The sequence below is a fragment of the Asterias amurensis genome, chromosome 7, assembly GCF_032118995.1.
Source record: "Asterias amurensis chromosome 7, ASM3211899v1".
NCBI classification, from domain to species: Eukaryota; Metazoa; Echinodermata; class Asteroidea; order Forcipulatida; family Asteriidae; genus Asterias; species Asterias amurensis.
Genome location: NC_092654.1, coordinates 14,601,625 through 14,618,783, shown reverse-complemented (window position 1 = coordinate 14,618,783; position 17,159 = coordinate 14,601,625). Strand labels below are relative to the sequence as shown.

Below are 17,159 nucleotides of genomic sequence, written 5' to 3'. Positions count from 1 at the left end.
CCTTACGGACTGTAGAGGGGGTAGCCTCAGCCCCAGGGCCGAATTTCATAGCGCTGCTTAGCGACCGATTTTGTGCTTACTGTGCAACTTCTATTTCATAGCGCTGCATAACCGTACGTAAGCACACGAAAAGACATAGACCTTATCGCAAATACCAATGCGCAAGCGCAGACTGTTGAATGAGGTGCATTGTGGGATAGATACGAATCAAATTTTGCTACCAGCTAGACCACAATGCACCTAATTCCAAGCTTTACGCGCGCGCCCCGGTATTTGCGAAAAGGTCTATGCTAACCTTCCGGTGCTTACCGCGTGAAAATAAATGACGTCACAATGCAAATTCACGGTAAACACGCAATATGGCCGCCCAATTTTGCTGCTAACCTGTGAAATGTTTCTGCTACAGTAAGCACGCAAATTTGCTTACCGTTAAAGGCAGTGGACACTATTGGTAATTGTCAAAGTCTAGCCTTTACAGTTAGTGTATCTCAACATATGCATAAAACAACTAACCTGTGAAAATTTGAGCTCAATCGGTCATCAATCTTGCGAGATAATAATGAAAGAAAAAACACCCTTTTCACACGAAGTTGTGTGCGTTAAGATGGTTGATTTCGAGACCTCAAGTTCTAAATCTGAGATCTCGAAATCAAATTCGTGGAAAATTACTTCTTTCTCGAAAACTATGGCACTTCAGAGGGAGCCGTTTCTCTCAATATACCATCAACCTCTCCCCATTACTCGTCACCAAGAAAGGTTTTATGCTAATAATTATTTTGAGTAATTACCAATAGTGTCCACTGCCTTTAATCAGTTATGTAGCCCTATGTTATAGGCGATGTGTCACGAAACAAAAATAATGTGAATTCCACTAGTGATGTATAAATTATATTGTAATTACATTGTCCTATTCCTCGGATATATATTATTTTAAAAGAGTTGTCAATGACTCAAGTTGTAAAACATGTATTAAATGGACACGTGTGACGTGGGTTACATTCTGCATGAGTAAAAAAAGCCTTCGTTTAGTAGAACAAGTAATTCACTACTGGAAAGTGCACTTTGGGCAACAAAAAGTTCAATCAAATTAATGTATGCGTTTATTTTCATTCTGTTGCGGTTGTTGAGTTGCAAATGGTCCGTTACTTTTCAATCTTAGATTTGTCGGATAAACTGACATACGAAGACGCAGTGAAACGAGTGGAGCCAGTGGTAGGTGAACAGGGATTGAGCCTTCTGATAAACAATGCCGGGGTCGATTCGTTTGGTATCAACGTTGAGAACACGTCAGCTGAAGAAGCAGAGAGAGTCTTCAAAGTAAATGTTACCGGAACACTTGGTGTGACTCTGGTAAGTAAAACGATCGAATGGATAGACAGGTTTTTTTTTTGGTGAAAAGCAAACTGTTTTTGTTCTTGGGGGGGGGGGGGTACATGCATTAGGGTTTTATCCCTCGATGGGGCAAGGAAATATTGTTATCATATATTAACGAAGTGGAAAGAAATCATTGTGACTTTTCTTCGTAGGAGACGTGTTTGTACTTAGCCGAGCCGTGGTGGTGGCAACGAAGAACCTTCCGATTTACGTTGATGGTTACAAACATTTTCACGATTTGTGCCCCAAATTGCAAATAATAAATTCACATAATACTTACATCAATATTCAGGATTTATGTCTTGGCACTAATATATTAAGGTAGCCTAAGTAGGTCTATTCACGAATTGTGGCCCCAAACCGCAAAAATGTACGTAAAAAAAATATTCACACTTTGGGCCCCGAAAAGCTAAATCGCAAATTTCTGCACCATTGCATTTAAACATACGAGTAAGAATTTAGTTTTAGGTTGTTTTCATTTCCTCTTTTTACTACATGCATTCTTTGGTAAAACTACTAAAAATCATTTTCATTTTTTCCCCCAGGCGTTTCTGCCATCCCTGAGACGTTCTGCAAAATTCACCTGCAGTGATGAGGATACCATGAGTATTGAGAAATCAGCCATTGTAAATATCACCTCACATTTGGGCAGCATATCCCTGCATAAAGACAAGAATATTACGAACACGCCGTATAAAGTATCCAAGGTATGACAACGCCCTCTTCCGTATCTTCACAGTCAAACTTAAAGTCAGCCTCCTTAAAGGAACACGTTGCCTTTGATCGGTCGAGTTGGTCTTTGAAAAGCGTTTGTAACCGTTTGTTATAAAATGCATATGGGTAGAAAGATGTTGTAAAAGTAGAATACAATGATCCACACAAACATGTCTCGAAATTGCACGGTTTTCCTTTTACCTCATCGACTAACATGGTCGGTAATTTATTTTTGACTTCCATAAATGGCCGACCGTGTAAAGTAAAAGGAAAACCGTGCAATTTCGAGGCAAATTTGTGTGGATCATTGATTCTACTTTTAAAACATCTTTCTAACCATATGCATTTCATAACAAACGGTTACAAACGCTTTTTAGAGACCAACTCGTCCGATTCAAGGCAACGTGTTCATTTAAAATTTCCTAATTTTAAAATATTATGTTTATAGTAACTTTTCAGAGGATGCGCGTGAGCACTTTGTTAATGTACTTAATGTTTTCTCGGTCAATTTCGGCAAATGAGCAGCCAATTTAACCACCAAGCTGTTATATTTCGCGCGAGTGAATGCTACTGAAAAGGGTCATTCGAGTTCGTTTCATGATTAGTCAAATGCAATGTTGCGTCATAACAAAATAATCATTCAATTTAACAATTCATCAAAGCAGCATTCTAATTCGCAGACGCTTCTTGAGACGTGTGTGTCACGAAAAAGAATGACGATACGCTAAATTGAACTACAGAGTGCTAAAGGAATTTGACTCGACTAAAAACAAACTGAATTGCCGAAGCCTTAACAACTGAAGAGGCAAAACAGTTTTATTTAGAACGCATGAAAATGGAACTGGCTGTTCATTTGCCGAATAAAATTGACCGAGAAAACCTATATTTATTGCAACCTGTATAAAATTCTCGTAAACCCCGATCCAATTTGGCATGTGGGCTATTAATGGTGATGCTAATGAAATTAAATTAAATGCATTGATTGAAATGAAATGAAAATTATACCAGCAACACCGGCAACCATGGCGCGCTGGTTTTGGAGCAATGCGGAGCAGAAACACTAAAACCTGGGCATGGTCACATGACTGTAATCTATACAGCATGGCGTCCAACTTCGCAGCTATATAAATGTATGTATTTGTTGACTGAACTCTGTTTCCCAAGATGCAGTTTATTTTGTTAGGAGGCTTGTGCATGTGTGACCGTATGTTACTGGACCTTGATATCAGTGTGTACTATTAGTAGTAGTTAGAATCTGGACACCATCATCACAACCTTTTAAATGTTCCTTTCCATCCCCGATGTGATTTTTCTTCTCTATTTAGGCAGCTCTCAATATGCTCACCAACTGTATGTCAATTGACTTCGCTGCCGATGGAATCCTAGCCGTTGCCATGAGCCCTGGATGGGTGCAGACTGACATGGGGGGTAAAGACGAAGCCCCTTTAACTCCAAAGGAAAGTGTCTGTGGTATGTTGGCTACACTTGACAAACTCAAAGGGCTTGAGGCTTCTGGCAAGTGTCATGGGTACAATGGTGACATTCTGTCGTGGTGAACAGACCATAAGAGATCAGGGCCCAATTAGATAATAACTTTTCTGCTAACCTGCGAAATACGCTTGCACCTCAGCAATGTTTTCTGCTACAGTAAGCAATCAAAATTGCTAAGGTGCAAGCGTATTCCACACATTAGCAGAAAAATTAGGCGGGCATATTGCTAAGCACGAAAACATATTGCTAAGCAAAAACTGTGTACTATACCTCACTTTGTTTGCAACTGGTGCCAAAATGGTTGTTTGCTAAACAAAGATATTTGCTAAGCAAGATGTGTAAACAATATATGTGGGTAAATTACTTATACAAGCGCATAAGTATGCGAGAGGCCATTGTTTGATTGTTTGACCCTCTTTGGAACAATCCCATAAGATATTTGGGCGAAAGGTTTTGTAATGGGGTTCGTAGTGCGAACTTAGCTTCGGGTCAAAAACAAGGAGCTGCCATATTAGGCAATATCTGAATGAGTGGCTGTGGCTATGGCTGCAGTTGTTGCTATGGCCCTCATATTTTGATAACAAAGTTTGCTAGGTGATTTGTCTAAATGTTGGGGTGCACCTAGTCTTGGTCCCAAGACCATTGGTGTTGCGCGGTCACACACAACCAACGTTCCGATTATGCACGGCAAAAACTGTCCACGCTTGTAATGAACGAACGCTAGCGGGCGCTCTGTTTCTCTGATTTAGATCTCACCATGGTCTTGAATATTTGCAGCGACGGGTCTTAACTTTTTTATTGTTTTTCGGCAAATCTCCCCCGACTTTCCGGTGGAGCCAATCAGAGGCTGCGTTGCGGTTGGCTCATGAATAATTCATCAGTGTTGTGCATGTAGTGTACAATGCATGCAGTAATTCCGTTGCATGACTTTTGCTTTACTCTGTGCGTGGGTATATATGTTTTTATCGGAGTATAATAATGTCCAGATCAGTAGGATTTGAAACTTTGACACAGGGTGGAAATACGATAAAGAAAGGTTTGTGGTACCAGCACAAACATTTCTATGTATAATGTCCAGATCCAGACACCTGCATTGCCATGATAATGCAGCTTGAAATGCGATCGTGGCGTTATGCTCCCGACGTGCCAGGGCCCACACTGATGAAGCCTGTATTGGCTAAACAATTTGCTTATAGTTAGCACAAAATAGTATTGCTTAGCAGAAACTGGTTGCCAGCCAATTTTTAATTAAATTTGAAATTTTGTAGTGCCCAAGTAAATTTTTGGATAGTAAAGAAATTTTGTACAGTATTTTCTGCCAAACAGATATTAACTGGTGGGCCCTGTAGTGTTATTCACAGTGAAAGTTTTTTAATCTGGGGGGAAGGAAATCTTGAGGGATTCAAAAGCGTCTTTGTGAGAACGTATTTTGAAACGTAACCGTAGCTGCATATCTTGGAACGTAAGCGTAGCTTGGCTCGGGATTGAAAGCGTACTTTTTGATATTGTAGCGTAACGTATTAGTATCTTGGAGTGTATAAGCGTAGCTGAGTAGCTGCGTAGCTTGGAACGTAACAGTATCTTTTGGTGGAGCATAAGCATATCTTGGAACGTAATTCGTAGCTGCGTATCTTGGAACGTAAGCGTAACTTGATTGGGATTGAAAGCGTACCTTTTGATATTATAGCATAACTTGAAGGAACGTAAGCAGATCTGTAAGCGCAGCTGAGTAGCTGTGTAGCTTGGAACGTTGACATCTTTTGGAACGTAAGCATATCTTGGACTGAAGCGTAGCATCTTGGAACATAAACGCAGCTGCGTATCTTTGAACGTAGGCATAGCCTGACTCGGGCTTGGAAGCGTACTTTTTAATATTATAGTGTAACTTGAAGGAACGTAGACCTAAGCGTATCTTGGAACGTAAACGTAGCCGAGTAGCTGTGTAGCTTGGAACGTAACCATATAATATTTTTTGGGAATGTAGTCGTAACAATATCTTTTGGAATAACTCATGAGAAATTTCGAGTTTTGATTGCTTTGTCCAGCGGCGACTAATGCTATTCAACTCCCAGTTATTTGAGGCGAATAGTCGGGTCATTAAATTCCACTAGTTGCCCAGTTTAATCATTAACTCAAAAATAACTCTTCATTCACAGAACTAAAAAAATAATACTTTGTTTGACAAAATTATGCTTTGAGGGAATTTTGTTTTAGCATTATTTTTATTTAAACCTTTTATAAAAAATTCTCATAGTTTTTTTAAGCTACTCACACAATAACACTGTCAGTATAACAATATGCGATATTCCTACGTTTTGACATCATCAAAATTACCTGAAAACTCATAACAAAAAGAAATTAGGGGCCATGAATTAAAATGGAGCGATAATAAGAAACAACGGATTCGACACCCGCAAGCTGGGAGTTCATAGCGCCTGGGATTTAACACCTCCAACCCCCACGAGACACGGCATGGGCGGTACGTGATATTCCACAAGGCTTATTTCACGTTCCGATTGCTCCACGCCGTGGGGCCATACAGCGTCTGATACACGGACTCTCTGAATGCTAATTTTACGTTCGATTTTTGACCATTATTTACGATTTCAAATCGTCACGTATCCATAATCTGAATAGGTACCTATACTTAAAATTTCACTGTTTTCCTTTTAATAGGCCTATAATGACCACGGAATCACTCTTTGAGCAAAGATTATTAAAAATAGACCGCCGATCATATTGACCTTTGACTCGATCTAGTTTGAATAGTCATCTTCAATTCGTCACGTGATATGAATATTGCATACATTAAAAGTAATTTACATAGTCTGGCCACGCCTTCAATTTGCAAATATCCAAGACCATGGTGAGCACAGGACATGGTGAGATCCGTAAATCAAAGAAACAGCGCCCGCTAGCGTTCGTTCATTACAAGCGTGGACAGTTTTTGCCGTGCATAATCGGAACGTTGGTTGTGTGTGACCGCGCAACACCAATGGTCTTGGAACCAAGACTACCCACCCACCCATGTTGGTTGCATTGAGCTAGTAGGCATACAATTATTTAGCTGTACGGGCCCAACGTCTTTATTTGATGCATGATTTCATTGGATAAAAGTGCTGTGACGTAAGCGTTCCACATCTGTGATGATGATTGGCCCAAAGTGATGTCATATGCAGTGTATTCACGAGCCTTGAAGTGTAACAAGTTCAGGCTACGATTATCTGACTGACAACTTTTTCAATACTGAGATATTATTACCACCAAACATAACTTCAGCACGAGGGGGTACAATATACTTCAATATTATATGTAAATTATCCAGAAAGGAGGCATTGGCTTATTCCGTTTAGGCTATTTTTATCGACTTGCTAAAAAACATTAAATATTATAGCTAAGCATATGCAATGCATGTGCTCAACAATATTTTCTTCATTTACTCATTTATTATTTTAATTTTGGGGGGAGGGGGTTCTTTGGGGATTGATTTTTGTCTAATATCCAAATAGGTTTATCAAAAAAACGTTGTGTTGAAGGATGTTGTGTCCCTTATGTGATGTGGAAGTTTATTCCAGAGTTTGGGTCCATATACCGAGAAGGCTCTATCGGCAAAAGTGATGCGACTTGTTCTTGGCACTACAAAGTATGGTGAACAGGAGCTGTTTGACCGAAGAGATTAAAGGAACACGTTGCCTTCAGATTTCACAAAATTTCACGTTTGAGGGTGTTCCTTATACTTATTAAGAGTTGTTCTTGCAATAAAACACATTTAATGTGTTGTAATTAGTGAATGGTAATTAAAAAAAAAAAAACACTGACCTCTGACCCCGAAACATGGCCCGCGAAATATATACGTTTTTCAAGCCGTCAAAACGATCGTCCGTTTACAATTGGTGCAAGATATGTGAACAGATTTCCTACGGTACATGTACGAGTAGGATTCTACTCTACTCTACTCACTACATAACTGGTACTCTTCACGTCGCTGTGTTAAGCCAATGCAAAAATAACTGAGTACCAGCATACACCATACCATACATAATGTACACTAGCGGGATGCCGCGCTTCGCGCGGCACCCCGCTAGATGATGAAAATCCTTTACACAAATATAATGTGGGTGAGGGTGTTATCGCCTCTCTCAATATTTATGTATGGCGTCATAATTATAACCCAAAACGAAGCTTTTTTGCACGTCCGCCACTACTTGCAGTGGGTGCGCCCACCTCGTTTTGGGTTAGGCGACGTGCCTTATGCGTACTTCTAGAAACTATAAGGCTCCCCCGTGAGCCTTATTGGGGTTTAATATTTTGGGCCTCCTTAACGCTACACGTTTTTCAAATCAGCTTTGATAGGTGAAACTGACAGTTAGCCAACAATAACTAAAGTTTCTTTTGTACTACAATACCAAAACTTTCCCCACACACTCAATATACATTCATATGCTTGCATTTCCTTTTTAAAGACATCGTGAAAAAAAGGACATTTTCACGTCCCACGATACATAGCGTTGCTACAGCACTTTAAGTAAAGCGAGTTTTCTGTGTGCCACAAGTCTAATTTATCTACTGTTTTTTGGGGGGTTTTTTCAGGGGGGGGCGGTAAGAGCGTAGGCCTCTTTTTAGTTTATTCTCATCTGAATTGGTCTTGTAAACTTTCTGGTCAATAGGCTGTAGTTACGGGAGCACTTAACGTGAACGTCAAAAAAGTGTTTTGTTTATTGTCACTTTGGGCCTATTGCATCTCGCGAAATTTTAACGACAAACGACACAATTTCTGACCGCGTTCATGTTCACGCTGCTCTAGGAACAAACCTCCATACATCCCATATCTCTGGAACCCTATATCGTACAAACTAAATAAAAACGATAAATTCGTCCTCACTCCTTAATTTTCTCTAACTTATTTCACTTTCAGAAAGCATGTCAAGTTATTTTAAGGGTTTGTTACGTCCAGTTTGGGTCAATAGACAAACTCCTAAAAATGTACCCTATTCAGCCGCATGAGGTCTCTTTTGTTAATTATTATCTCCAGTAACCAACCCGACGGGCCGATCGCTAAATTAGGCTACAAAATGGATATGGCAAAAAGTACATTCTGAGACCTGACCGACACACTGCTCTATAATCAATTTTGTGAATGGACTTATTCAAAAGGAAACTTAATGTCGTTTTGCTTAACAACTTTGACCAAATGCAAATTCTTTTTACAGCTTCAAAACAGCATTTGACGTACGTGTACATGTATAAGTTTCACAAACTTCAGTGATGGGGTAAACTCTGAAACTGCAACACTATTCCTCCATGAACAGACCGTTTTCTAAAACGGTATTCATGTACTCATTTGAGTTTACTGGCAAAAGATAGTGTCCATAGTTTAAAAACAGCAAGATACGTTTTGCATCAATAGTGCAATTTCTGTATGGAGATTTTTTTAAGTCCGAGGTCGCCACCCACTTTCAACCTAAAGTGGTCCTGACCTCCCGACCTCCTTCACCAAGCAACAGGTGGCCCGTCTCAAAACCAGACAACACACCACTCACAATACACTGACCAGAATGTAAGCAGAGGTCAGGCTCTTTGTGTAAGGCCCCCCCCCCACCCCAAAATGTTATTAATTGTAAAGTTCCCTTAGACACCTTCCAACCTATGGCCGGCCCTACCCAATATATCCACATTATAAAGGTTCCGTTTGGTCCCATCCTTGTCCATCAGAATAATTCTCATGCCGTTTGGGAGTGATTGCTTTTTTTATAAATATCCTCCATTTAATCTTTTCAACAAATGAGTCACCTGTCAGAAGGATTTCTAGGAAGTCTGATAACAACGTCGACCAGTGGTTGACACATGGTCGCCTGCGAAACATCAATCTACGGTACTTCATCCATTCAATGCAAATTCGTGAGATTGGTTTCGGTTTTGTCCTGGCACCCAGCCTCTTCGCGGCAATGAATGAACCAATCCGGAGAACCATGCTTAGTACAACACGAAAGTAACCTGACCAAAAAGGGCGGATCGAATGGCGGGTGGGCGGGCAAGGGGCAATGAGTGAACCAATCCGGAGCACCATCTGCGAAACACTGTCCAATGAGTCGCCTGTCAGAAAAATTTCTAGGAAGTCTGGTAACAACATCGACCAGTGGTTGACGCACGGTCGCCGCCCAAACTTCCTCCAATCACATGACTTGTAAGTGCGAGTTTGGGTCCGCGTTTTGCAGACTTGCTACCCGACGTCTGAAACCACACAAACGTATTGAATTCCACACACACAACCGTGTTGGATTCCACAAGGATGCCATACCACTGGACCTTCTTATTTTCAATCCAAGATGGCGCAGGTTACGCTTTTAATAGTATAGATTACATGTATGTACACACTGCATGCTCTCGTCCGTCCGTCAAGCGTCGTCGTCCACAGCTAGTTTTGACGCGGATTTGGTGATTTATGATGCCGATCCGAAACATTGATGGACATCTTTTCTCGGTAAGAAGTTGATTTTGTGCACGGTGGTCTTAACTGGTCACTCTCAAACTGTTAAATGATCAACGTCAATTATTTTAGGATTATATCAGATACTTAATTAAGACTTCCATTAAACATTATTATCAAATAGCATGTTCATCCATGGAGCAATAAACTATTTATTGCTCCATGGTTCATCCTACTCCTAAATCCTAGCCCCATTATGATAATATCGATATGCCACAAACATGGCCCAATACAGTGGATTTTTGGACCGATTTATTGGGCTAGGTCATCCCTTATTGTTATTCTTATTCTTTATTTGGCCATTAAACAATAACAATATACAAACAGACAGTATGTAAAATAAATAATATAAAAACAAAACTAAAACTAAATACAAAGCAAGACAAACAGTCTGACAGTACGGCACAGGAAATTACAAAACAACCCTAACGTGATGGCCAGCCCCCGATTTCACGAAACTCATCGCAAGTAGCGATGCATCGCAGGGTTTGCGAATCGTCGCAGACCTAAGACACGTCGAGGCTGCGACGAGTTCCATAATCCATTTCACCAAACACGTCGTAAGTGCGACGAGTCGCAATACAAACTATTTTCATTCTTAATAAAAAACAACCTTTTGGACAAGGATGAACTGCTAAAGTTCTGCGGCTGTTTTATGTTATGTACATGTACAGCTTGGTCATGAAACAGTCGTGTATTATAGTTCATTCAATTTCAAGATGGCAGACACTCAACCTAGTGTTTAGGTTTGGGTTGTTTTGGTTGGTTTATAATTATTAATTGGTTGAGTTGTTTAAGTTTGTTTGTACTTTGTTATGCGTGTGTTTGTTTTCTTTAACCCGTCCTTTTTTTTTTGGGGGGGGGAAGGTAAATTTCCATTTGTTGTCTAGTGTCTTCCCGATTGGTTCACAGAAGTTATGTGTGGTAATTGTTATGTCCTTTCATGCATTTTTACGTAAACAAATGAAACATAGCATTCTTACGACGACCCTATGGGTCGTCGTAACTTACAACGTGTTCTTCCTCATTGTCAAAGAACTTATGATGTATCCAATGCATCGTAACTTTGATGAAACAACTTGCAACTTGATGAAACAACTTACGATGTGTAACCGGTCGCAACTTGAACTTGCGACGCGTCGCAGCGCGTGGTGAAATCGGGGCAGGATCAACAAAAGTATAATTAAACACTCTGTAGCGCGAACTCCTGTTAATCCACTCACATAGGGAGGCAAACTCACTATATTATATACTCTCTTTGGAAAATAAAAACAATTAAAAGTAAATATAAATAATCTGTATACACAAAGCACAACTTGAAACAACAAAACCAAAAACAAACACCAGAAATTAGATCGAACCAAAAGATGCAGCAAATGTAAACGCACAATCTGCTGATGAGCGTCCAAACTGCGAGCGTCATTTGCGTCATGTTTAAAAGGCATGTATACTATTTTAAGTTTTCGTAGCGCAGACAGATGTAATGGGCAGTTGCGTAGGAAAGCGCACACGGCGAATTAAAAAAAAAAAGCGTCAATGTGAATTAAAATCGTGTCATAGTCATGCAACACATCAAACATGTTTGTTCCCAGGGTGGCTTCAAAACACAGAGCAAGTTAGCGCTATATTAATGTAGATTATTATTATTATTATTATTCAAATATGTATAGCTCTATGGTTAAACGCAACCTTAAAATTTGTTTTTTATGTGATTATTAACTTTAATTTGCATTGCATTGATTAAGGTTCTTCCTCTTTAAATGCTTTATTCTGGCATTGAGTAGGATTCTGGCCCTATGCTTTAGCATTGAGTAGGATTCTGGCCCATGCTTTAGCATTGAGTAGGATTCTGGCCCTATGCTTTAGCACTGTGTAGGATTCTGTCCCTATGCTTTAGCATTGAGTAGGATTCTGGCCCTATGCTTTAGCATTGAGTAGGATTCTGTCCCTATGCTTTATCACTGTGTAGGATTCTTCCCCTATGCTTTAGCACTGTGTAGATTCTGTCCCTATGCTTTAGCATTGAGTAGCATTCTCTGACACTTTCGTCATAAAAACTCATGCTATTCTGCAAACACATTATAATGATCCATGATTAACAAGGCAGAGGGCGCCCTATCTAGCCCTCCGTTGGTTTCAGCAATCATTGGTTTTGTACAGTACTATATGGAGTAGAGCAGAAAGCACAGAGGTCAATGAGTAGAGTAGAATCCTACTTCGCCTGTGTGGTCAAATTTTTGTTAACATATCTTGCAGGGGTTTAGAATAATCCTTCAATGGGGAACATTTGCATAGCGGCAATATATATTAAGTAAATTGAATTCGGGCTTTCTTTCCCTCTAAAAAGAAATCCTTGAATGTGGAACATTTGCATAGCGGCAATAACCATTAAGTAAATGGGATTCGGGCTTTCTTTTCTTTTAAAAAATAATCCTTGAATAGGGAACATTTGCATAAAAGGGAATATAGAGGAACGGTGGGAAGTAGTGAGAAGAAGATGGGAGTCTGGATGACTGGGTGCGCGGATGCGCGGATGCGAAGTGGGTAGGCCAGTCCGTTGTGGCTGACTGGGCATCCACGCATGCAGCCTTGGATGCGTTGACGTTGGATTCTATAATTGTACCAAACTGGATGACATAAATCAACTCTATAAAACTTACTTAACAAATAACAATTGAAAATATGAAAAAAATATTATTTATTAAGCTACATTCATCATTAATAGATTCTAAAAATTTGACGAAATTCCATCGAGGTTTAAATATTATGAGGATGTGAAGGGTAGTGGGGTCTGTTCTTGCAGTCGGCGTGCGCCTGTTGACTATACGCTGTATTGTGTTCACGGAAATCGATGAGACCCAAACGTTTTAGTTGGGACTAGGTGAAGTTTAGCAATAACACGGGACATGGTCAATATTTCCTTCGGATACTTATTGGTGTGTACCAATGAACGCCAAACCTTTGAGAATAAGGCCGTGTCCGAAACGACGACTTCGGCTACAGCTACGTCTAGATCAGCGCGTCTATCAGTGTTGAAGAATAGCAGACGCGCGCGATCTAGCCGTAGCTGTAGCCGAAGTCGCCCGTTCGGACGTACACGGCCTAAAGTGTCCGCCTACGTCAACTGGGACGCGCCGTCTTATTCTGACTTGAAACCTGAATTAGAAGAGCGCCCTCTATTGAAATTAAATAAGTCATAGTTTCACTTAGTCTGGTTCCCTGACCAAAGATTCCTTGACGTCTCTTGTTCCTGACCAAAGATTCCTTGACGTCTCTTGTTAAAAATCTTAGGTCTGGGGCTTTTCTCAAACCTCGGCTTAGGCTCAGGCTCCGCGTGCTGGTACAATCAGCAATACGCGCTGAAAATGCATGTTAAAGGCCGAGCTGAGTACACAGCGCGCGGGGCCTAAGCCTGAGCCGGAGCCCAAGCCGTGGTTTGAGAAAGGCCCCAGGTATCACCCATACACGGTTAAAAATAAAGACGCAACTTGTCTGGGTCGGGGGTCATCTCCAGGGAAACCATGTCTGCACGTACTACTATACTAGTTGCGATATAACCCTCCTCCAAACGGCCGCAAGGCCGGAGGGTTACGAGATTATTGATCGTTAATTAATGACAATCTGGTTCAACACGTACAATTTCGACAGCTAGTCACCAGATTTTGCCCCAGTTTTTACCACTTTTAAAAAATTATGAAACGTAATCCTCAATCAATGTCTAATGAACACTCAATTTAAAACACCTTTGAAAAAAGATTTTTGAAGAAAACAACAAAAACTTACCAGATCCCGGAGCGATTTCCCAGGTTTATATATTTTGAAGTTCAAATGAACTTGTCGCATCGCATCGCTTTGCAAACGCTTTATTTGGTCACAACGCCTGCATTGGCAATAACTGGCATAAAAACTTCTGGATCTACGGCCGACAGGACTGACATTACGAGTCCGTAACGAACATCAACGATAGTGTCCGAATGTTGACGACAACACTTTCGGAACATTTCGGATAACTTCGAAAGAGGAGGAATTCCTCCTTTTTGGTTACGTGATTTTGGGTGACACCGGACCCTAAATTCGACAGAGCCTAGTCGGAGATTTTTGGGTCTGGGAACCAGAAGTTTCACTGAACCATTCAATTCAATTCAATTTCAATTCAAGAATTCTTCCCGTCAAGCTAACGTTTAAATCACCACAGGAACTTACAAACAAATATTTAACTTTCGTCTGTGGAAATTTCAGTTTGTTTAAACAATGATCCTCTGTCATTTTGTTTGATTGAAACACAATCTTCTCAGAAGTTGTGTGGATCAAGGAACGCTGTCAAAACCCAACATTTTGTGGCTCGCCGCAATCTCAAAACACGCTAACTCCAATAATCCGCAGTGCAAAGTCTTCGTTCAACAAGCAACAGAGGGGGTAAAACACCAGCTAAATGGCTATGTAAAGCTTAATGCTATTGGTCCATATTCACCCCCTGTCTATTTGCCGATAGAACTTGAAACGGTGCTTATGATTCGTCAGTAGTTAGTTGTGCACAAACATAATATGAGACGGTTCCGACAGACAATGAACGACGTAAATCGACGCTTAACTACACGTAAGTTTTGACTCCCTTTTCTCTTGAATTTTCACACAATAAAGGTGCCACTATAAAGACAATGCACTGTAGCTCAATCTGTGTCAATAAAGTTTTGATTTGTTGAAGAGAACATGAGAAAATAGCCGTTTAAAAACCGCATAAATTGTTGTTAGCCCGCCACGATTTGCTGTAGGTTCGCGTGGGTCGCTGGACCAGTTCATTCCTTGTGTGGGGATTCATGTGTACGCGGGGTACGGGTGTGTGTGTTCACTCTGGCTTTCGTGATAACCTTAAAGAACACTTAAATACAAAATTTAATGGGGGGGGGGGATAAATTGAATACACACATTTTGTCAATACTTCGAACGGATCCCTTGTTGTCACAGTTGTGATTAATTATTACAAGTTAACGAATAGCCTAGTCAATGTTTACTCATTATCTTGATTTCTTCAAAAGCCAATACTATGGCATTTGTTTAATTGTTTATGCAGAAGTTTATTGTACAGCCGTCTTAAGCCTGTGACTAGTTACAATGTAAAAAATAATTTTTAATAGTCCTTTCAAAATAATATTTCTTATTGTAAAATGTTACAAGAACCTTGCTCTATGTGTTATACAAATATTTTTAAACTCTCATTCAACTAAAAGTTTCATTTGATTCTCATGATGTTTGATCAATTTGTTATTAATAAATGTTCAAGTGATATATATTCAGAAAATGATGGTTTTGTTTCCAATCCTTTAGGTATGGTATGGGGTATTAAATTATTAGAACCGCGGCGCCCGCTGTACAGTAGATCATGTACACATAGTTGAATATATCCCTGAACACCCCTATCACAAAACGGTTGGTCCCATCAATGTTGCCAGCAACGCGCGTGTGTGTACGAATCATGTGTTGCTGCCAATGGCATGGTGAAATTACATGTCATTACGGCTTGACACTTTTGAGCACGGTAGAGTTGATCTCATTATTTTATTTCCATACTCTCATAAAAGAATAACAAAAGTTACGTGTATTACGGAGTAAGTTAAAACAATTCTTTACGTAAGAGTAAACATAAATAAGCAAACAGAGAACGGGCCGTTTTGGTAAGCACTAGCTTGTAAGAAAAAACACTGCATGAGACGAGACAGACAAGAAAACAATTGACCAACATTTAGAAATCAAGCCTTATATTTGGTCGTTATTATACAAAATTGTTCATCATGAGCAGTGAAATATATTGCCTGCCAGGAAATAGACTGGAATGTATTAGGCCTAATTTCATTATGCCGGTAAGAACAAAAACTTGCTATAAGCACAGAAAAGTATAGCTTAGCCGATAAGAGAAACTGGCTATACCCATGTACCCCATGTACCAAAAAAATGAATGTAAGAAGCATCACCGCGGTTATTATCTCAGATTGTGTGTCTAAAGGAATTATTCTTCTTATTTTGACTAAGTTCTTTTCATTTGGACCGTATTCAACTCTGGAATATGTAGGCTATAAAACTTTATAAGTGCGGTAAGGAGTACAGCAGTTGGTAGGCCCTACAATGCAATTTGATATCGTTCACTTTTTGGTTCAAACGCTTGACCCCCCAAAATGGAATACTATAAGAGGCGTTATCGTAACGCTTTCTATATTGTATTCCGTCAGGGAAAATTCTTCCAATGTTGACTACTTCATTGTATACAAAGTGACGTTTTAATTTCTAGAATAAGAGTTGATAACCAACGATGTTCTTCAAAACAAACACTACTACTTACTGTGTAACTATCTCTTTAATAAAACTGTCACCGTGCCAAGTTTCAAAATCAAGGGAAACGACTCGGATTTTGACCGAGTTTTTTTAGGTGAACAAAATTAGTCATAATTCACACAGGCACGTTTTCATTTGACAAAAAAACAATGCAGAGTGTTTTACAGGGCAGGGTGTTTTCTATTACTTTACAATGATCATTCTACATCACACAGTTGTTTCTTGTTTCACATGATCAATGTCTTTATTTTATAAATGCGTAATGTTAACCTGGCAAATAAATTGAAATTTTTAAAACTAATTACTGTACACCTAAGGGCAGAAAAAAAAATTGTCAGAGTAAAGTGCTTGGTAATTATGATACTAATGATCACTACTATCACTGACATACAGAAACTGGAAATAATTAAAGTTAGAAGAAAAATGTATACCAATTTGTAAACAGGGAGTTAAGTTAATACACAGTTGAGTTATGATTATTCATTAGAGTTCATTAACTGCAAAGAAAGCTTATAAATTGACTTTTATGAAAACACACAAAACCTTTTTAACTTGTCCATTATTGGAATGGATCAGTTCATGAACTTGGTTTATGAACTGCTGTGATGAACATGTCATGAACTGTTTGATGCATGAACTGATCATGAACATTCTTTAAAGTTCATCAAGTCATTAATTCCCTTTTGGCTCAGTCAGTGCACAACTACGAGATAATGAAGCTGACGCGCAGCGTTTCTTTGCAAAATCGTGATCAGAATAGGCGCTC

General features: G+C 39.7%; 1 protein-coding gene across 1 annotated transcript in view; it reads left to right on the top strand.

Moving 5' to 3' along the window:
- LOC139939696 (C-signal-like) overlaps window positions 1–7,688 on the top strand; it is a 15,637-nt gene extending 7,949 nt beyond the window's left edge. The window contains exons 3-5 of the mRNA XM_071935772.1: window positions 1,160–1,350; window positions 1,920–2,081; window positions 3,414–7,688. Of these exons, the coding sequence (XP_071791873.1) occupies window positions 1,160–1,350; window positions 1,920–2,081; window positions 3,414–3,644 (584 nt within the window). The 3' untranslated portion in view covers window positions 3,645–7,688. The remainder of the gene's footprint in view (window positions 1–1,159; window positions 1,351–1,919; window positions 2,082–3,413) is intronic.
- Window positions 7,689–17,159: the final 9,471 nt, after the last annotated feature.